General features: G+C 35.5%; 1 protein-coding gene across 6 annotated transcripts in view; it reads left to right on the top strand.

The window, feature by feature from the left end:
* Window positions 1-22464, top strand: part of ST7L (suppression of tumorigenicity 7 like) — a 75139-nt gene that overhangs the window by 22189 nt on the left and 30486 nt on the right. For all 6 annotated transcript variants that reach the window (XR_003520447.2, XM_027597118.2, XM_027597149.2 and 3 more), the window contains exons 7-11: window positions 3491-3645; window positions 5386-5483; window positions 5750-5864; window positions 7527-7599; window positions 8656-8758. Coding sequence is in view for 5 of the 6 variants with exons in the window: in XM_027597118.2 (XP_027452919.1) it covers window positions 3491-3645; window positions 5386-5483; window positions 5750-5864; window positions 7527-7599; window positions 8656-8758 (544 nt within the window). In the remaining variant the exon portion in view is untranslated. The remainder of the gene's footprint in view (window positions 1-3490; window positions 3646-5385; window positions 5484-5749; window positions 5865-7526; window positions 7600-8655; window positions 8759-22464) is intronic.

Below are 22464 nucleotides of genomic sequence, written 5' to 3'. Positions count from 1 at the left end.
AGAGTGAGAGAAGGGGCAGAGGGAGAGAAGCAGACTCCGCACTGAGTGGGGTTCCTGAAGCAGGGCTCGATCTCATGACCCTGAGATCATGACCTGAGCTGAAACCAAGAGTTGGGTGCCCAACCGACTGAGACATTCAGGAGCCCCTATGGTCAATTGATTTTTGACAAGGGTGCCAAGACCATTCAATGGAGAAAGAATAGTCTTCTCATTAAGTGATGGTGGGCAAATGGATAGCCACATACAAAAGCAGCCCTTAACTCATATCATGCACAATTAATTCAAAAAACAAAATAAAAGTTAATCTAAGACCTAAATTTAAGTGCCAAGACAGAGAAAGAAAACGTAGGGACAGATTTTTATGGCTGGATTTGGCAATGTTTTCTTAGATATGACACCAAAAGCACAAGCAACAACAAAGAAAAAATTAGATAAATTATACTTCATCAAAGTTAAAAGCTTTTGTGCATTGAAGGATACTATCAAGAAAGTGAAAAGGCAACCCACAGAATGAGAGAAAATATTTGCAAGCCATATTTGATAAGAGTCCAGTATCCAGAATATATCAAGAATTCTTATAACTCAGTTACAAAATGATAATCCAATTAAAAATGGATGAAGGATTTCAACAGACATTTCTTCAAAGAAGGATTCAAACAGACATTCATATAAATGACCAATAAGCACGTGAAAAGGTGCTCAGCATCATTCATAATTAGGGAAATGAAAATGAAAACAACAGTGACATGCCACTTCATAAGATGGGTATAACAAAAACAAAAACCTCCAGAAAATACCAAGTGTTTGCAAAAATATGGAGAAATAAGAACCCTCATACATTGCAGAGGAATGTAAAATGGTATCACCACTGTGGAAAACAGTGCAGCAGCTCCTCAAAAAGATAAAATTAGAACTATTATATGACCCAGCAGTTCCACACCTAGGCATATACTGAAGAGTACTAAAAGCAGATGTTTACAGCAATATTATTATAGCCCCAAACTGGAACCAACTCAGATGTCCGTCAGCTGATGATGATTGGATAAACAGAATTGGTATATTTACACAGTGGAATATTAGTCATAAAAAGGAATGAAATACTGCTCCATGCTACATGAGTGAACCTTGTATATATATTACAAGTCCCTGAATGACATACTTTAAAATGGCTAATTTTATTATGTGAATTTTATGTTAATTAAAAAAAAACCAACCTTCCTAACAGATTCATTCAATACTCATAAAATTAATTTCTGTATTAACATCTCCATTAAAAATATTTTGAACTGGGGCACCTGGGTGGCTCAGTTGTTAAGCGTCTGCCTTCGGCTCAGGTCATGATCCCAGGGTCCTGGGATCGAGCCCCACATCGGCCTCCCTGCTCCACAGGAAGCCTGCTTCTCCCTCTCCCACTCCCCCTGCTTGTGTTCCCTCTCTCACTGTGTCTCTCTCTGTCAAATAAATGAATAAAATCTTATGTATATATTTTTTTGAACAAATACAGGAAAGCTCTCAGAGGAAAGAACCTTTTTATCATATAGCTAAACTGTAATTTAAAATATTTATATTTTGATTCTATTGCATCAATTTATACCCATCTAGATCTTTTAAAAATGTTTTTATTTTATTATTTAAGAACATTTGAATTGGGCTTAGAATCGCAGTTTGGGAGCCTAGTGTTTAAAGCAGCAATATATGTAATGTTTCAGAGAAATCTAATATATGTAATGGAGAAATCTGTTGGTTAGTGAAATTATTATATAGTTCAATTTAGTGTACTATTTGAAGGATGCTGAAATGGTCCGATTTGCATTTTCTGAATTCAAAATTTCCTCCTTGTCCCCAGCTGTTTGATAGCTACCTTGCCATCATTTTTTTATTATTTTTTTTAAAGATTTTTATTTATGAGAGAGAATCAGAGAGAGCACATGAGAGGGGGGAGGGTCAGAGGGAGAAGCAGACTCCCCGCCAAGCAGGGAGCCCGATGTGGGACTCGATCCAGGGACTCCAGGACCATGACCTGAGCCGAAGGCATTCGCCCAACCAGCTGAGCCACCCAGGTGCCCCTGCCATCATTTTTTTTTAAGATTTTATTTATTTATTTTTTTAGAGAGAATGTGAATGGGGGGAGGGGCAGGCGGAGAGGGGGAGACAGAATCCCAAGCAGACTCCCTGCTGAGCGTAGAGCCCAATGCAGGGCTCGATTTCACACCCCTGAGATCATGACCTGAGCTGAAAACAAGAGTCCCAGGCACCGCCCCCCCGCCATCATTTTTGTTTCATGCCTGGTCTTATACTTTTGCCAACAATTTCTCTTCTCTTGTTTAAACACCGTTCAATAGAAATATAACATGAACCATATATGTAACTAAATTTTCTGGTAGCCAGATTTTAAAAGTAAAAAGAAATAGGTGAAATTAATTTAACGAATATATTTTATTTAGCTATATTCCATATATTAAAATATTATTTTAACATATAATTGATATATTTCTTAAACTATTAAAGGATTTTACCTTATTCTAAGTCTTCAAACTCCAGTGTGCACATTACACTGACATCACATCTCAATTTGGACTAGGCACGTTTCAGGTGTTCAATAACTACATGTAGCGAAGAACTTCAGTACTGGACAGTGCAAGCTTAGATAATCAGAATTAGGACATTGTCTCCAGAAGAACTAGGATATGGGTTTTCTGTTTCTGGGAATGGAAAGGAAACTTTTTGTTTCTCTTTTTTACCCCCAAACAAGTTAACTTACCTTATTATCCAGCTTTTGACATAACTGATACAAAGAGAAATCTTTGTGTTTTTGTGGGATGAAGAAAGGAAACTTGGAGTGACCCTGGGTGTGATGAGTAAGAGCAGCAGTGTAGGAAGAAAGACTAGAATTCAGACCAAGGAAGTTTTGCTGTAATATGATTGAGGCTAAGTCCAAGAGAGGATGGGGCAGCACGCAGAAGGAAGGCTCAGGGTTGGGAAAAAGGGATAGTCCTGGAATGATATATTCCAAAGTCAAATGTTAAAGGTGCCTAGTTGGCCATGGGACTTTCTTCTCAATCTTCACCCTCTCCCATACTTGCCCCTGTTAGGGGCATATTACAAAGTATATAGTAGCTAAGAGCAGGCATGACCCCTAGAGTATATAGTCCCTTGAACTACTTTTTAGGTAATTCTTTATAGATCTTATTTTCCACCCTTTCACAAAAGGAAAATATGAGACAAGCAGTTAGAGTATAGATAGAGAAGTAAAGCAGAGAGAAAATAAAGTGAAGAAAAGTAGGAAAGGAGAAAAACTGTGGAAACACATAAAAAACATACCAATATACCCCTAATAAATTAGAATATTGAGTGAAGGTTTTTTTTCTTCTTCAAGAGATGGAAAGTGTAGGTAAAGGTAGGGAAATGTGATGCAGAACAAAGGGCATATCCAAGAGAAAATACTTCTTCACCATTTTACTTAAAATTGCCTTGCTTGCTTTCTTCATAGCTGCGCCACTGCATACGTTCTACTGGCTGAGGAAGAAGCGACAACTATTGTAGATGCTGAAAGATTATTTAAACAGGCACTCAAGGCAGGAGAAACAATTTACAGGCGGTCACAGCAGTGCCAGCACCAAAGTCCTCAGCATGAAGCTCAACTGAGTAAGCAAATTTGAACTGATTTTTACCTGTCTTTTATTTAGCTCCTGCAGTTGGCTCTTTTATCTTTAGGACACACAACAACAATAATGAAAACAACCCTTAATACTTAGAAGTTAGCTTCTTTTCATAAGAGATAACTAATCTATCTATTATGTCTACAAGCCAGCAAGACAAATAGGCATTAGCTAGAGAATGCTTGCGGAACGGAACAAATGTGCTTTGGTTATTGAGAGATGTGCTGCTTTGAGACTCAAGGTAATTCATTTCATGTGAGAATTGGGCTAGTCATTGGAGAAGCACAACTCAAAAATATCCAGGATTCAGGAGAGCCTTCTCGTAATGATAAGCAGCTATTACCTTTATCCTCACCCTTCCCCCCAAGCAGTAGTAGAAGTACATCATTTGGTGTGCCCTTCAGACTGTATGTACCTCCACACAGTGCCAGGAAGTAACCCCTTTAGTATAACATCAGCTCTACATGTGGCATCAATTCTTTCTTTCTTTGACTTTTCTCTATGATATGTTTGAGAACATATGGGCCAAAGCAACTGAGATTCTTTCCTTTCTTAGGGATGCTCTCTCGGTTACTATTGAGATACTTCCACCAAAGATGTTAGAATCTGTAGAAGCTGCTGCTTCCTGCTATTTTTCGTGGCCAGAGGGTTTTAGTTTAATGATTTTGGCAGATATTAGGCAATAAATTGAAATATGTTTACATAATGCATTATCTGCTAGCAGTTAAGTTCTAAATCTTTTGTTTGTAGAAATTAAAATTTGGATAATGTTTTCTCTCCAAACTAAATATTGATGTATACAGTATGTTTCCTTAATGTATGTTGTTACAGCACACAACTGTGGGAATATATAATTTTGCAGTCTGGAACTAATGAAACTACATCTGTGAAAAAGCCATGCCATTTGTCTTTGTATATCTCAAATATGATTCTGAGATAGTTACAGAAATATTTGTGAGCTCTTACTAGACAGAGTTTTATAGTTTGTTAATTACTAGCTGTTGAGCAAAAGTTCACACTAGCCATGGAGATTTTGTTTCGAACATCTTTTGTTTGTCAGTTCAAACAATAGAGAATATTAAAATAATAGATTGTTTATGCAGAAACCCAAAATAATAGGTCAGAATTAGTTTTTCCTATTAATGTGTATATTTCTTTTATGTTAATATTAAAATATAGTTGTCAAGTTTAAACTGATTAATTTATATGTAATGTATTCAGATTACTTAGAGGCAAAAGTAATTCTATATATAGAGAGAGAGATTTTAAGCTTTTTTTTTTTGCTTTTTAAAGACTGAACTTTTATTTTTTTCTTTTTTCTTTTTTCATTTTTTATTGTTATGTTAATCACCATACATTACATCATTAGTTTTTGATGTAGTGTTCCATGATTCGTTGTTTGTGCATAACACCCAGTGCTCCACGCAGAATGTGCCCTCCTTAATACCCATCACCAGGCTAACCCGTCCCCCCACCCCCCAGATTTTAAGCTTTTACTATAAAAAACTTCAAACATATACAAAAATAGAACAGTATAATGAACCCCCATTCAATGTTAGTCACCCAAATTCAATAATCATTAATAGTCTTCCATTCTGACAGTTTAATTTTAATTGAAACTTCCAGGGTAAGCAAATAATTACTTACAGTTAATGGATAATATGTTAATGAAATAGTACTTCGTAATACAAAGTGATAGTTGTGTCATTTTTTTTTTTTTAAATAGGAAGAGATACCAATGTGCTGGTATATATTAAAAGAAGATTAGCAATGTGTGCAAGAAAATTAGGAAGAATAAGAGAAGCAGTAAAAATAATGAGAGATGTAAGTAAGTTTGATGATTGGATGTTTATATTTCTTCCTTCAAAAACTGAAAATGTGGTTTAAGTTGCCAATTATTTTAATGTAAAATCATTGTTTTTTAATTGGTAGTTTTTATAACAAGCTATTTATTAATATACATGTACTTCTAAGGGTTGAGTCTCCACAGTTTTGTTAAGAAACTAAAGAATTTCTACTTTAATGAATCAGATTCAGCTCTATTGAGTTCCTTTGCTATAATTTTAATCTTTCTTCCTTTTAATGTACAGTTGATGAAAGAATTTCCTCCTCTTACCATGTTGAACATCCATGAGAATCTCCTAGAATCACTTTTAGAATTACAGGCCTATGCAGATGTTCAGGCAGTCCTAGCAAAATATGATGGTGAGTGATAATTGACTTAGTTGATAGCATGGTTAAAATATTTTTTTCAGTTATGTAATCATAAATGTGATCCTATTGTGGTATTTCTTTGATTTTCTCTTCCCATTCTTACTAGTCAGTATTTAGAATCCATGGATACAAGTTATAGTATTTTCTTTATCAAGACTTTTGGGAGCAAAAGCCTACAAGCAGGAACTTTTCTTCTGTAAAAATTTATTCATTTGTTTATTGAGTGAGGGGCTTGGAATACAATGGTGAAGAAGAAGACATGGACTTAGTCCTTGTAGGATTTCCAGTTTAGTAAAGGAACATACAGACAAATGAATAGTAGTTATATTGAAGCATAGTGTGTTAGGTGAGATAATTGGAAAAGTATGGGGTGCTATGGACATAGGATGGTACCTCATTTGTTTTGGAGTGTCAGAGACAGTTAACAGAAGTTGCTTTATGGTATGTATAAGAAATTCAGAATAACATTTTTACGATGCTTTTTGGTTACAAAGTATAATTTGTTATTTCATATGATCAGTATAATAATCTTGTGAGGTGGTAGGACAAGTTTGTTTACTCTTGTTAGAAAAAGGAAACTGGAGTTGAAGAAGGTTAAGTAATTGGGTAAGGTCCCAGCCAGTAAGTGTGGCAAGCTAACACTTAAATCCAGGTATTCCATTTCTTTGTTTACTAGTCTTCCAATAGTAAGAAGTCGATATATATTGGCTATTTTTATTATTATACTAAACAGTGCCAGTTCACCACAAATGGAGTTGGGAGAATTTTTAAGAAGCATGACCATTCTCCTCATTCTGAGTGAGGCATCAGCTTTTAACATCCAGATGAAAACATCCTAACTAGCATAATCTTGCTGGTCATATCTTTCACTATAACATATGTACAGGTCACATATTCACCGTTGTTCTGTTGTAAGTTCCTAGCCATTAGCTTGGGAATCCCCATGACTTGGAAAGTTTGAAATGTGTCACACTTGGGAAGAGAAGTTTATTTCTTTTAAACATCTGGAATTCTTACAAGTGCATCACAATAGTGTAGGCTTATGGAGAAATTTGTGAGAAATTCTTTCCATGTGAATCTTATTGGGTGCGTGGCCTGCTTATGATACAGTGAATAAGCTTAGCAACCAAATACAAAAAATCAGATAGGACCTGATTTATTCAAAATAAAATAAAACTAACAACTTATGTATGCTTCTGTATTTTCAGCTGTTTTTATGATTCCCCAGTTTTTACCATTCTAGAATCCTGTAGAAGCTAAAAGCAAATTTATTTCTTTAGTTCTCGATTTGCTGGTGTAACTCTGGAATCTAAAACTTCGAGAGAGTTCACTAGTACTACTCTCCTGATAACATTATTTTGGGCATTCTTTAAGAAAGGATTGGTATAACTAACTATATTGTAATTCCTGATTCTTTTTTTTATTTTATAAAAAATCCTGTAAGACAATGTAGAAAATACAAAAACATTGGAAGAAGAAAAAATTAAAATCACGTGTTGTATTACCTGTATTTAACTTCTTTTAATATTTCTTTTTTTTTCCCCCTGAATCTTAGTTTTTATCTATTGAATTTGTACCAGGAATTATTCTTATTAAAAATTGTCTTAAGATATTTTTTGTGATTCTTACCTAAGTTGAAAATTACAATTACAGATATAAGCCTTCCAAAGTCAGCAGCAATCTGTTATACAGCAGCACTATTGAAGACAAGGACTGTTTCAGATAAGTAAGTATTGAAAATAGAGTAATTCAGAAAGACTACTAAACTCAAGGCGGGTTTCCCCTGCTATCTGAAAGTTCACTTTATGCCACTTCACTTTTATAAAACACTTACATTAATACCTGTGTTTGCTAACTGAAAAAAATCCGAACAGGATGCTCACATTTATGAAATGGTAATTGCTTCTTCCCCCTTTACGCCATACCAGCTTAGGAAAGGTTTCTTAGGAACGCTCTACTTGCAGATCGCAGGGGAAAACTGTATTGTTTTTCACCACTGACTTTAAACAATGCTTTTTCCTCCCTATTTCCTTTTGAATAACCCTTGATCTCATGGGGCTTTGAGGCTTCTTACCAATGTAGTGAGCATGATTTTTAGAGCTAAATAAACCTGGATTCCAGTTCACAGTCTGCCGTATACCAGCTGTGGAACTTTGGGCACGTTAATCAGTTTGAGTCTCTTCCTTTCTGTAAAATGAGAATAATGATACTGTAGCATGGTTGTGTACGTGGAGTACATTGTAGCTATGATGATGATAAGGTGTGTGGTAGGGAAATAGTTTCATGCTGTCTGTTCTGAGATTATAATTCTACATTATTCTGTTTCCCTTGTCTTTTTGGCTGTCCTTAATGAATTTCTCTTTATTCCACAGATAAGATTTTCAGAAACCAAAGGGCAACCATTTTCTTTTGCCTTAAATTACTATGCCTCGATATGAATTAGAATGGAATATTCAGTCTGTTTCCTCTCAGTGAAAATTTTATAAGAATGTACCTCTATTTCATGAGATTCTCTGGATGTCCCTATGTAGCATTTCTTATTTTATCACCTTTCCCAGAACGTGCCAGTGGACTTCTGAGGGCTTTCACTACCTAAACTTGAAGATTTCCATTTCTTATGCTGCCCTTCTTTATATGTTGACCCAAGGGCTTTATTTCATGTTTAGTAGTTATTTGGCTTTATCTTTGGCTTTCACCAAAAACCCCTGCTTCAGGAAGTTAGATTATGATAAAAATCCATGGATTTTTATATTAATTTTTTCATGTTGTGGTTTTCTTACAGATTCTCTCCCGAAACAGCTTCCAGAAGAGGGCTAAGCACAGCAGAAATCAATGCTGTGGAAGCAATTCATAGAGCTGTGGAATTTAATCCTCATGTTCCAAAAGTGAGAAATTTTATGATGAAAATGCTACATTTATTTGAGTTTATCAAATTCATGAAAGTATGTAGACCAAAGTTTGGGTCTCTATAATTCTAGTCAGAATTATTTCAGTCTGTTATATATTGTTTTAAAGATTTATTTATTTATTTAAGAGAGAGAGCTCACATGAGCGTGCACGTTGGGCACAGTGGCAGAGGGAGAGGGAGAGAACCCCAAGCAGACTCCACACTGAGCACGGAGCCTGAGGCAGGGCTCGATCTCATGACGCTGAGATCACAACCTGAGCTGAAACCAAGAGTTGGACACTCAACCGACTGCACCACCCAGGCACCCCAAGTCTGTTAAATTTTGATACTTATTGACTGTAAAGGGAATCTTAAAGACATTCAGAGAGGTGAATAGTAGTAGTTCACTGTAGGCTTTGTAATTGCTGTCAAAATAAAATTTGAAATGTGTTCACTTAGCAGTTCCTTTTACTTTAGTTACAGAGAAGAAATAAAATGGCGTGGTCGTAATAAAAGATCATTCATTTTTCAGATCATTAAATCAAATTTCCCGTTACTGTAAAAGCTTTTTACATCTAGACAGATGCCTGCGTTTTGAACTAGGGCTAGATAGACAAAGACTGAAGACAAATAGATTAAAATAATCAATGATAGGAAACAGATGTGGAAGTTCCCAGAAAAAATGCCGAGTTGATGTTTATTTAGTCCCAGATAAAACTATACCCATCTCATTTGTCTTTATATTGTACACCCTGCAGACATACAGATTATTAGTTAATCTTCGTGTCTTGTCACCCAAGATTAAATTTTGGGTTTTAGAAGTAATGCTTCATGTTAAGAAGTATAGAATATTCAAGAATAGGTACCTTTATTACTAAATGTAATATAACTATTGATTCCAGTATAATGTGCGTTAATGGAATTTGGAAGCAAGTAAACATTAAAGAGATTAATCTCTAAAAGATTATCTCCAAGAAGTGGAAGTTATAAGTCTGTTAGAGTAAATATAGGTAGAATCAAGAAAATTACTGAACAGTCAACAAATATTCATACCATTCTCTTATTAACTGACACTGGTCCCATAAATTTAAATAAAAATTTTATTATGACTTATATTACACATACAGCAGTGTAAAAAGCAGAAATGTGCATCTTAGTGATTTATTATAAAGCAAATGAGAGGAAACTACTACTGAGGTCAAGAAACAATACTGCCAGTCCCCAGAAACCCACCTGCCTGCCCTTTCCCGGTTATACCTGTCCCTCCTGCCTAAAGGTAATCACTATTCTGACATTAATTATGTTCACTTTGTTTTTTTCCTATACTTTTGGTTTATACTTTTTATTGTTGGCTTTATAAAATAAGGAATGGTTTCTCTCTCTTTTTAAATTCTCTGGAGTAATTTATGTAAAATTAGAATTATTTCTGCCTTAAATGATCAGTAGAATTTGCTGATAAAGCTGTCTGATTCTGGAGTTTTCTTTTCTTTTTTTAAAGATTTTATTTTTTTTAAAGTATTCTCTATACCCAATGTGGGCTTGAACTTACAACCCTAAGATTAAGAGTCCCATGCTCTACCAGGTGAGCCAGCCAGACACTCCTGATTCTGGAGTTTTCTTTGTGAGAAGGATTTTCATTACAAATTTCATTTCATTAGTTTAATAGGTTAATTACAAGTTTAGTTTCTTTAGCCATTCCATGACATTCAAATTTGTTCTTGTGTTGGTTTTTGTTGTTATATTTTTCTAGGAATTTATTTCATCAAAATTTTGAAATTTATTGGCACAAAGATTTCATAAAATCCTTTTGTTATCTTGTTAATGTTTGCAGGATCAATTGTGATATCCACTGTTTAGTTCCTAACACTAGTTTTTTTTTTATTTTCTTAACCAGATTCCCCAGGGATCTATCAATTTTATTAGTCTTTGCAAAGAACCAAGCTCTGGCTTTATCAATCTGCTCTACTATTTGTTTCCTGCTTCATTCATTTCTGCTCTTTATGGGCTTTTTTCAACTTTCTTTGGCTCTATTTTATTATTTTTTTATTTCCTATATCTTTTTATATAGGTACTTAAATTAACACATTATTTTCCAGACTTTCTTCGTTCTAAAATATTTGTTCAAGTCGGTAAACCTCTAAGTACAATGTTAACTGCATTGGATAGCAGTATTTTTTGTTTAATTTAATTCAACATATTTTCTAATTTCCATCTTGATTTCCTCTTTCTAAATATATCTTTAGAGATAAATTTATTCCATTTAGCTGTTTCTTAATTTCCAAACATGTGAAGATTATCTTTTTATCAGTGATTTCTAGCATAATTGCATTATGGCCAGAGAACATACTCTATGATTTCACTCCTTTGAAACATTTTTCAATTCTTTAATTTCTGTTTATTTTTCACATCTCCTGTGTTATTTATAGTTTGTGATTCTCTGCCAAAATTTAAAATATACTTTTTTATCTCTTTGAAAATAGTTTAAAGTAGTTATCTTAAAGTCTTTCTCTGATAATCCACATATCTGGAACTTCTGTCTGTTTCTATAATGTGTTTTTTTCTGCTGTTTTTCTTCTTGTCTTGTTTTCTCTTATGCCTGATTTTCTTTGACTACGTACCCGGTATTTTGATGTAAAAAAAATGTAGAAATAACTTGAAACCTCAGATAATAGTATCGTCCTTCAGAGAGGATTTTCTTTGCTCTTACATGCTTAGAAGAAGCAACCAGCAGGACAGAATCATCTTAATTCAATTTCAGGGACTGATATTTTCTGGTCTCCCCAGATGACTAGAAACTGGGCTGAAATCCATGAATGTCTGGGTTTATTTCTGGTTCACCCTTATTCCTAGGATGAAGCTTTTCTGGGTCCCAGTTTAATCCTGAGGATTTTACCAAGGCTCTCACTCTTAAAACACCAGGAACTCCTGACTTTTGTTCCTTTAACCTTATAAAACTGGCATAAAAAATGAACAGCCTCTTAGCCATCTGGTCCGGAATTGGCAAATGTTGCTTCTCTTATTGCTGCCTTCTTTGGACTGTGTGTTAATTCCTTACCCTTTGTTAATTCCCTGATGTATTTGATTAGGTTTTTAAAAATATTTTGTTGTTTGAGAGGGTTGATCTGAATTATCCAGTCTTCAATTACTGGAAGCAGAAGTTTGAAAATCCTTCTATATGAAATGCTCTGCTCTCTCATGCTGCAGAGTGGTTAAGAGAATGGATTCTGCAGCTACACTGCCGAGGTTTGAATTCTGGCTCCACTACTTCCTAGCTGTATGACCTGGAACAGGTTACTCAATTTCTCTGGACTTGAGTGACCTTGTGTATAAAATGGGGCTAATAATCCTTATTCCTTAGAGTTGTTATTAAGATTAAATGAGTTCATATTTTTAAAGTGCTTAGAAGAATGCCTGACACACAGTGAACATTTCAGAAGTGATTTTTATTGTTATTATCCAGGATAGGGTAGAAATCTGTTCCCCCTTGAGAAAGTAAGCAGCAGTTATTAATCAGAACTATTCAAATTAAATACATCCCTAAGGTGTCTAAAATTTTTTTTTAGTTCCCACTCAAAATAACAAAATCTGCACCCTGTAGTTGTGGACTTGTTTTCTGCTTCAAAAATGCTCTCATGCAAAGTGTATTCTCAGCAGTAACAATTCTGATAATGTGCATTGTGCATTTGTCTTCAAAACTACTGCTGGAGGCACTTGGGTGGAGGGAGGGTAGTAGAAATCCCAGGCATTGCCCTAATTAAATTAAATTGTTAGATAGAGGGGTGCCTGGGTGGCTCCGTCGTTAAGCGTCTGCCTTCGGTTCAGGTCATGATCTCAGGGTCCTGGGATCGAAACCCCGCATCAGGCTCCCTGCTCGGCAGGAGGCCTGCTTCTCCCTCTCCCACTCCCTCTGCTTGTGTTCCCTCTCTCGTTGTGTCTCTCTCTGGCAAATAAATAAATAAATAATCTTTAAAAGAAAATAAATAAACTGTTAGATAGATAAAATATATTAATCTCCAGATTGAATCTGCTCTAGATAGTCTATAATGCTTTTCGGGATCCTTTTTTTTTTTTTTCCCACTTTAAACACACGAGAAGTTAAAGAAGACCTAAATAAATGGAGATATGTACCATGTATGTGGATTAGAAGACAATATTGTTAAGACCACAGTTCTCCCCAAACTGATCTGTAGATTCAATCTAATTCCTATTAAAATCCTATCAGGCCTGTTTGTAGAAATTCACAAGCTCATCCTAAAATTGATAAGAAGATGCGAAGGACATAGAATAGCCAAAACAATTTTGAGAAAGAACAAAATTGGAAGTTACCCAAGTTTACCCAATTTCAAGACCTTTTTAAGCTATAGTAGTTAAAATAATATTGGCATAAATATTAAAATATAGATCAATAGAAGACAATAAATAAACCTGAAATAAACTCACTTCATGATGATTGATTTTCTTTTTTTTTTAAAGATTTTATTTATTTATTTGAGGGGCGGGGAGGGTCAGAGAGAGAAGCAGACTCCCCGCTAAGCAGGGAGCCTGATGCAGGACTTGATCTTGGGACTCCGGGATCATGACATGAGCCGAAGGCAGTTGCTTAACCGACTGAGCCACTCAGGCACCCCATCAATTGATTTTCAACAAGAATTCCAAGGCAACGGGTGCCAAGGATAGTCTTTTTTATGGGGCTGGAACAAATGGTGCTGGAACAATCAGTTATCTATATGGAGGAAAAAAAAAGAAAGAAGAACCCAGACCCTTCCCTTCACACCATTTACAAAATTGAAGTCAATATGGAACATAGATCTAAACGTAAGAGGTAAAATTACAAAACTTAGAGAAGGAAACAGAAGAAAATCTTTGTGACCTTGGGTTAGGCAAAGATTTCTTCAAAAGCATGATCCATAAAAAAGTAGATAAATTGGACTCCTTAAAGTGTTTGCTCCTCAAAAGACGTCATTAAGAAAATGGAAAGCCAAAGACTAGGGAAAAATATTTGCAAATATACTGTTAAAGTTCCATATCCAGAACTTATAAAGAACTCTTACAGCTAAATAATAAGAGGACAAACAACTTAATTAAAAAGTAATTAGCGGGGTGCCTGGGGGGGCTCAGTGGTTAAGCGTCTGCCTTCGGCTCAGGTCATGATCCCAGAGTCCTGGGATCGAGCCCCGCATCGGACTCCCTGCTCCGCGGGAAGCCTGCTTCTCCCTCTTTCAGTCCCCCTGCTTGTGTTCCCTCTCTCGCTGTATCTCTGTCAAATAAATAAAATCTTAAAAAAAAAAAAAGTGATTAGCAAAGGATTCAATAGTCACTTCACCAAAGAAGATATATGAATAGGTAATAAGCGCATGAGAAGATAGCATCATTAGTCATTGGGGAAATACAAATTAAAAGCACAATATGATATTACTTTATACCCACTCAAATGGCTATACTCAGACTGACAAAATCAAGCGTTGGCAAAATGTGGAGAAACAATACGTTGCTGCTGGGCATATAAATTAGTATAGCTACTTTGGAAACAATTTTGTAGTTAAACATATGCTGGCCTTATGACCCATCAATTTCAGTCCCAGATATCTACCCAAGAGCAATAAAAACTTATGTCCATACAGAGACTTGTATGCAAGTGTTCATAATAGTATTATTCACAATAGCCCAAAACTAGAAACAGTCCAGAAACAGGTGAGTGAACAAATAAATTGTAGTTATCTCCATACAATGGAACACTTCTTAGCACTAAAAAGGAATAAACTATAAGTACTTGTAACAACATAGATGGACCTCAAATACTTTATGCCAAGTGAAAGAAACCAGACACAAAAGACAACATATTATATGATTTCACTAATATGAAATTTTTCAAGCAGGGAAAACAATAGACACAAAAAGCAGACCAGGGGTTCCCTGGAGCTGGGGATGGGAGCATGGATTGATTGCAGACCAGCATGAGGGAGCTTTTTGTGGTGATGGTTGCACAACTGTATAAATTCATTAAAAATCATTGAACTGTATATTTAAAATGGTGAATTCTGTGATATGAAATACATATCTCAGTAAAACTGTAATATATAATTTAATATAAGTATATATTTAACTAGTATATAATGTGTATATACTTTAACATTTTTAAATCATTTCTATTTGTAGGTAGAAATTTAAGTATTTTCCCCCAGCTAAACATCAAAGCCAGTTGACAGTTCCACTCTATCAAAATATCTAGCTAAGTAGAATGGTGCTATAAGCCTTACAGTATTGTATGTGGATACACACTGTAGGCTGGGTATTTTTAAAGAGGATCATTATTAAGGTTTTTTGGAGAAAATTTAAGCTCCAACAACTTGGATAATATCCCACCTAAATAACATTGGCGTTATATGAACTGGAGAGCTCTGGTCTGTAAGGCCATTTTTGCTAGGGTTTTACAAGTGATGAAGTATGTACTGATTCAGATCCCCCCTCCACCAATTATGTTCTCTATCCCTGTCTTTCAGCTGGAGCCAAGCAAACATAAAGGGCTTTAGGAGTTTTCTTCCTCAGACTTCAACTGTGGGTTGTGATAGCTTATTTAACCTAATGAACAGTGACCTTTACATAAATAAATAAATAAATAAATAAATAAATAAATAAATAAATAAATAAAATCTTTTATTCTTACAAATTTATTACACAAATTTGTCAAATGTTGTATGACTCTTACCAGCAAAATGACAAAGGATAAAGCTATTTTAGCAGGAAATATTTTTTGGCAACTCTCCACATAACTACAACAGAAATGGCTGCAGGTCGAGCTGTGCAATTTGTTAAAGCTGGAAACTATTAGAAGCGCAATAGAGAAAGATCACATAAATCTCTTCAGGCTATGAATTCGCTTTAGATATTTCATTAATATCGATTGTACAGATTTTTTTAATCTACTGAATGAATTTCAGTGTACAGTAACTATGATAGTAATAGCAAAAAATTAGAACAGCATGTTTTCATGGGTTTTGACTTGTTCTTCATTACCTAGCTATGGCTTTGGTTCAAAATTTTTTTTAGTCGCCAAACAAGAAAAAGATTGTGCATCTTTCAGCTACTATAGAAATAGGTTCTTTTTTTTTTTTTTAAGATTTTATTTATTTGAGAGAGAGAGAATGAGAGAGAGAGCACATGAGAGGGGGGAGGGTCAGAGGGAGAAGCAGACTCCCTGCCAAGCAGGGGGCCCGATGCAGGACTCGATCCAGGGACTCCAGGATCATGACCTGAGCCGAAGGCAGTTGCTTAACCAACTGAGCCTCCCAGGCGCCCCAAATAGGTTCTTTTTTAAGAGTAGAAAATGTTTCATACCTTTTGACTATTCCACAACACCATGTTTCAGTCATTCTAGTGTCTCATATCCTTTATTATCCAACCATCAAAGAGTTTTATAGAAGGTATTTTTTTAATTGAGATAATTTGCATGCCATAAAATTCACCCTTTTAAAGTACAAAATTCAGTGGTTTTTAGTATATTCTTAAGGCTCTACAATCATCATTACTGTCTAATACTAGAACATTTTCATTGCCCCAGAATGAAACCCTGTACCTATTAATAGTCACTCCCCATTCTTTTTTTCCCTAATCTCTGGCATCCACTAATCTACTTTCTGTCTCTGTGGATTTGGAATCAGAGAATATGTGGCCTTTTTGTGTCTGACTTAGCATAATGTAGCATGTTTCAATACTTCATTCCTTTTTATGTCTGAATAATATTCCATTGTATGGATAAGACTCCGTTTTCTTTATTCATCAATTGATGGCCATTTGGGTTGGTCCCACTTTTTGGCTATTTTGAATAATTATTCAGTGAATATTCATGTGCACGCTTTTGTGTGAACATGTGGTTTCACTTCTTGGCTATAAACCTAGTAGCAGAATTGTTGGATCATATGGTAATTCCATGTTTAACTTTTTGAGAGACTTCCAAACTGTTTTCCAAAGTGGCTGCACTGTTTTACATTCCCACCAGCAATGTGTGAGGGTTTCAACTTCCGTACATCCATGCCAACACTTGTTATTGTTTGTCTTTTGATTATAGTTATCCTAGTAGGTGTGAACGATGTCTCGTTGTGGTTTGGGTTTGTATTTCCTTAATGACTAATGATGTCAAACATCTATCTTTTAATGTGCTTTTTGGCCATTTGTATGACTTCTTTGGATAAAAGTTTATTCAAATCCTTTGAACACTTTTAAATTTGTCTTTTTATTGTAGAAGGTATTCTTTAACATTATTCTTATGGTAAGCTATTGACAGTCTTGACTGATACGGTCCAAAACCATTGTGAATCTCCATAGTTGAAAATACCACTATAACATAACTTCACCCCTGAAATGTAAATATGAGGATAGGTCATGAACCTTGCTGAGATGTGAATACTGAAGAGTCAGGGTTACTCATTAGATAAGTTACTCACATGTGTGCACAAGCCTCAGAGCACATGATTCAGATTTGTGCCCTAGCAAAATGATGGCTTTATAAGTCATGGATGTTTAGAGATACCAAAGATGATTGAAATTGTAAGTATTAAATCCATGAATGTCAGTGACCTATATAGATGTGATTGTTGACCTATGACACTTTACATATCAGTTAAAATAGTATTGTCCAGCTTTAACTTAGAATCTAAAAATAGCTTGCTGCAATATTTCATTGAAGGTTTGTTTCCTAAGCATACTACCACCAAATTCTTCTAAATTTTATTTTTATATTTAAATTTGAAATAATTATCTTTTTAAAAAGATTATTTTAGAGAGAGAGAGTGCGTGCCAGAGCAACAGTGCAGGGGAGAAGGGCAGAGGGAGAGGAAGAGAATCTCAAGCAGACTCCATGCTGAGCACAGAGCCCAACGTGGGGCTCGATCCCACAATCCATGGGATCACGACCTGAGCCAAAACCAAGAGTTGGACGCTTAACCAACTGAGCCACCCAGGGGCCCCTGAAATAATTATCTTAAAAACAAAACCACAGGGACGCCTGGGTGGCTCAGTGAGTTAAGCGTTTGCCTTCAGCTCATGATCCCAAGGTCCTGGAATCGAGTCCCGCATTGGGCTTCTTGCTGAGCAGGGAATCTGCTTCTCCCTCTGCCGGCCACTCCCCCTGCTTGTGCTCTCTCTCTCTCTCTGACAAATAAGTAAGATCTTAAAAAAAAAAAAAAAAATCACAGAATAGAAAGTCCAGAAATATATCTACATGTATACTGTCCATTGATTTTTTTTTTTTAAAAATCAAAGTTTCTGTTTGTATTTTTGCAACTGATTGGTTTGGCAAAGGATTCCTATTCAGAATATATATATATATAGGGTGAAAAATGACCAAAAGCCTTGAACAGATACGTCATAAAAGAAGACACTGGAATGTCCAATAAACACATAAAGGTGTGCTCAACATCATTAGTTATCAGGGAAATGCAATATAAAATCACAAGGTGCTGCTTCACACCTACCAGAATGGCAATAATTAAAAAGACTGATAAAATGGTGGTAAGATTGTATAACAATTAGAGCTCTGACACTTTGCTGCTAAATGTATAAAATGATACAACCACTTTAGAAAACTATTTGGCAATTTCTTATAAAGTTAAGCATATATCTCACTTCTGTGACCCAGCAATTCCACTCCAAGGTATAGACCCAAGAGAAATGAAACTATATTTTTCCAAAAAGAATGTGAATGTTCATAGGAGCTTTATTCATAATAGCCCCAAACTGGAAACAACCCAGATGTGCATTAACAAGCAAATGGACAAATTGTGATATATTTATTTAGTGGGATACTATTCAGCAATAAAAAGAAAGAACTGATACAAGTAAAATACGGATGAATCTCAAAAATAGAGTATGGTACAAGAGAGTACAAGATGAATGATTCTACTCATGTGACATTGAAAGGTGAACTGTGCTGGTAAGAAATCAGAATAGTATTTGCCTAAGGTGGTCAAGGCAGAGAGTTAACTGGAAAGGAGAACTTTCTGGGGTGATGAAAGTATTCTGTGTCTTCATTTGGGTGTTACTTGTCCTCATTTGTCAAAACTCATTGAATTGCAGGAGTTAGGTCTGTGCATTTTACTGTTTTTAAATTATACCCTCAGTAAAGAAAAAGAATTTGGCTCAGCATGGAAAGCACTGTGAAAGTATCATGCCTTCTGATTAAATGCAGTGATATGTATGAAGCACTTAACACAGTGTCTGAGTATCAGGCAAGAGTATTGATCATGGCGAGTATTGTTTTATTATACCTCCACTGCCATTTTCTCTTCCTGTTTAAGCTGTTCTGTGCGCACTCTTTTCTTGTGAATATTATTTTAGTGCTTATTGGCCTTAGCATGTGTCAAATTTGGGGATTTTGTTGAGATAAGGTAAAGGTGAAGTTATTGAGACAGGAATTAACTAATTTGAATTAGTTAATACCCTGAAAATAATTTATTTTGTGTCTGGCAGGATAAGCTCTTGAGAGAAGAGTAAAGTAGAACATTTAAAAACAAAATAACAAACTCGAGCACATGTTTCAGAATATGTTATCTGTAGCTTTTAAAAATTATTATTTCTTATTTTACAAAAAAAGCCATTTTGGGTTGCCAAGAAACCAGACCATGCTTGGAGGTTTCTTTAAATGCCAGGGGAATTTTAAAAATAAATTGATACAGAAAAGGAAAAATCCATTCTGGTTGATCAGAAATTAAAGCATGTAGGATGTTCTGAGTCCCATCCACTAACAGAAGATACCAGCTCTTTAGCAGCAAGCTTACATTTCATTGACCAAACTACCTATATTATAGCAGCATGTATGAAGGATAAAAGCGGGAAACATGCACTTGATTGAGACTTAGTGGTATGGCGGGAATCAAAGGAGAAATGGGAAGTGGTGTTGAAATCTCTGACCCAAACTTAGGGCACAGAAAAGCACTATACCTTTCTGTTGTGTTATGCTCTGGCCTAGGTGGACGAGTAGATATATAAAATGCTTATCTCTTGAGGTACTGCTCTGTAGGATGATATGGAAAGAAGTTTTCCTGTGGCAAATGCCCTCTCTAGTCTCCCTTCCTTTTCTTTTCAACATAAGATCACTTTCTCTTTGCTCCTGAAGCTGCCAGGAGTATTATGTTTTATTTCAATTTATTAATGTAGCAGTTCTGTTTACTTTCTTTCTGGGAACTGTCTTTAGTCTCCCCGCTAATACACATCCATGTGGACTCTTTGCATTCAATCTGCCTGTCCAATCTCATAGAATGTGCACTGAGAAAACTAATTGCAGAGATAAATTGGTTCTTGATGTGCATGACTGATCAAGAGCAAAGTACCTTAATTTCAGATGCCTTCAGAGAGATTTTTCTTTAACCTCTGCTTTTAAGAGGAAGATTATAAAGTATTATCATTACTTCAGATCAGAATTATATTGCTTTTGGTCAAAAGCTGTTGTAAGATTTACAAAGTAATAGAAACGAAGTAATCTAAAGATAAATTATGAAGATCAAAGCAATTCAAAATTAAAGTGAATTTGAGTGTAAGCATAGGTATGGTTTTAGAGTAAAAAAGGCCTCAGACCATACATCATTTATGTCTTTTTTTTTAACTATAACTTCGAAAATAGCTTTAATTTTTTTTTTAATTTTTAGGGAAAAGCAAGAGATTTGAGTGTCATTTGAGTATATTATCCATAGTTGGATACAAATTGTTCCAACAGTTTCGGTTCTTTTCCAGATATAACAGTAGAGTGATTGATTTGGAGGTAATACAGAAGGTCCTGCAGCATGTACTAGGTACCAGCCTTGGTTTATATCCTCAACTATATTTTATTTGCTGATAATTTCCAAACCTGTATATTTTAACTCTGGCTTCCTTCCTTGTCTATAGACTTGTATTTCTATCTAGTTGTAGAAATTTTTACCTGGGTATCTGATAGGTACCTCAGCCACTTCAGTGTGTCTCAAACTGAATTTTTTTAAAAAAGATTTTATTTATTTGAGAGAGAGAGGCAGAGGAGCAGAGGGAGAGGGACAAGCAGACCCTGTGTTGGGCACAGAGCTGACGCGGGGCTCAATCTCATGACCCTGAGATCGTGACCTGAGCTAGAATCAAGAGTCAGATGCTTAACCTACTGAGCCACCCAGGTGCCCCTCAAACTGAATTTTTTAAATCTTATTTTTAAGTGTCTTCTCCAATTTGCCTGTCCTTCCTTATTTCTGTATTTTGATTTATGGCTTCGCTATCATCTTCTCATCATTAATCTTTACTTCTGCCCTTCCCAAAATGCCAACTCATAATCTTTGAAATGTCTTTCAGATCTAGCCATCTACTCCATCCCCTCTGTCACTGACCAGTGTATGCCCTCACTACCTGCTCTTTAAAAAATTATCATTATTATTATAAGAGTAATGAGTGCTTCATAAAAAAGAAATAAGACCCTTCAGAAGTTTATAAAATAAAAAATCCAATTCTTTCTCTCCCAATTCTATTTTTCTCATGTAACTACTGTTTCTGTTTGGTTTATATTATTGCCAGACATTTTCTATGCATTTCTAAACATACAGGTAAAGATATAGAAATAATCTCAAATACTTTCCATCTTTTGCTAGGATGATTAAAACATATGTCTCAGTAGTCTCCCTGCCATAATCCCATCTCCATACTGGCCATCACCAGAGTTGTCTACCTAAATAGCAAAGCTGCTCTGCTTAAAGAGCTCTCTTTGTTCCCTATCACCTGTCAGATAAGGACCAAGCCCCTAGTATTGCATATACAGAAACCCTTCACAGTCTGGGCCTGGCATCTGTCTCCAACCTTATTCCTTGCCACTTCTGCTTTGCTCCTTATCTTATTCCCTGGATTGGTCATGTCTTATCATGTCTCCCTACCTTTGTACATGTGCTTAATCTCTTCTCTACATGGCAAGTTTCTACTCATTCTTCAGGATCTTGCTCATCTGTTGCCTCTTCTGTAGAGGTGTCTTTACCATTTTTCCCAAGCAGAGAAAATGGCTCTCTCTTCTCCATTCCTTCAATGCCTTAATCATATCTTGGGTTTGGTTTGGTTTTGTTTGTTTTTTGGTCTGTTTGTATGTCTCTTCCTTAGTTCCTTAAAAAGCAGAACTCTTGTTTTACTTATCATTTTATGTTTGAAACTCTGCTTAACACATAACAGGCATTCAGTAGATGTTTGGTGAATAGACATGTCTGTACTTTAGATTTATTTTGCTATAAAGACCTCAGTTAGACAAACCAAGTTAAACAAAGTAAAATTTTAGATCCCATCACTTTTTGGAATTTTGAAGCCGTTTTACTTAACGTTTTATGAGTTTCACTTAATGTAATTATTTTTGGCCTTTTAAGAATGGTAGTACAATTTCAGCATGACCTTATTTCTTATAAAATAACTCAGCTTTTTTTTTTTTAAAGATTTTATTTATTTACCTGAGAGAGGATGAGAGAGAGAGCATGAGAAGGGGGAAGGATCAGAGGGAGAAGCAGACTCCCCGCTGAGCAGGGAGCCCAATGCAAGACTCAATCCCAGGACTCCAGGATCATGACCCGAGCTGAAGGCAGTCGCCCAACCAACTGAGCCACCCAGGCGCCCCAAAATAACCAGCTTTTAGTGGAACACTATATAACAATTAAAAATAATGAGTTAGATCTATATAGAGATAAGAAGAGATGTACAAGATATATTGTGAAGTAAAGAGTT

This window comes from Zalophus californianus, chromosome 4 (assembly GCF_009762305.2).
Source record: "Zalophus californianus isolate mZalCal1 chromosome 4, mZalCal1.pri.v2, whole genome shotgun sequence".
NCBI lineage: Eukaryota > Metazoa > Chordata > Mammalia > Carnivora > Otariidae > Zalophus > Zalophus californianus.
The sequence above is the reverse complement of the archived record's forward strand: the minus strand, read 5'-3'. Positions and strand labels throughout refer to the sequence as shown.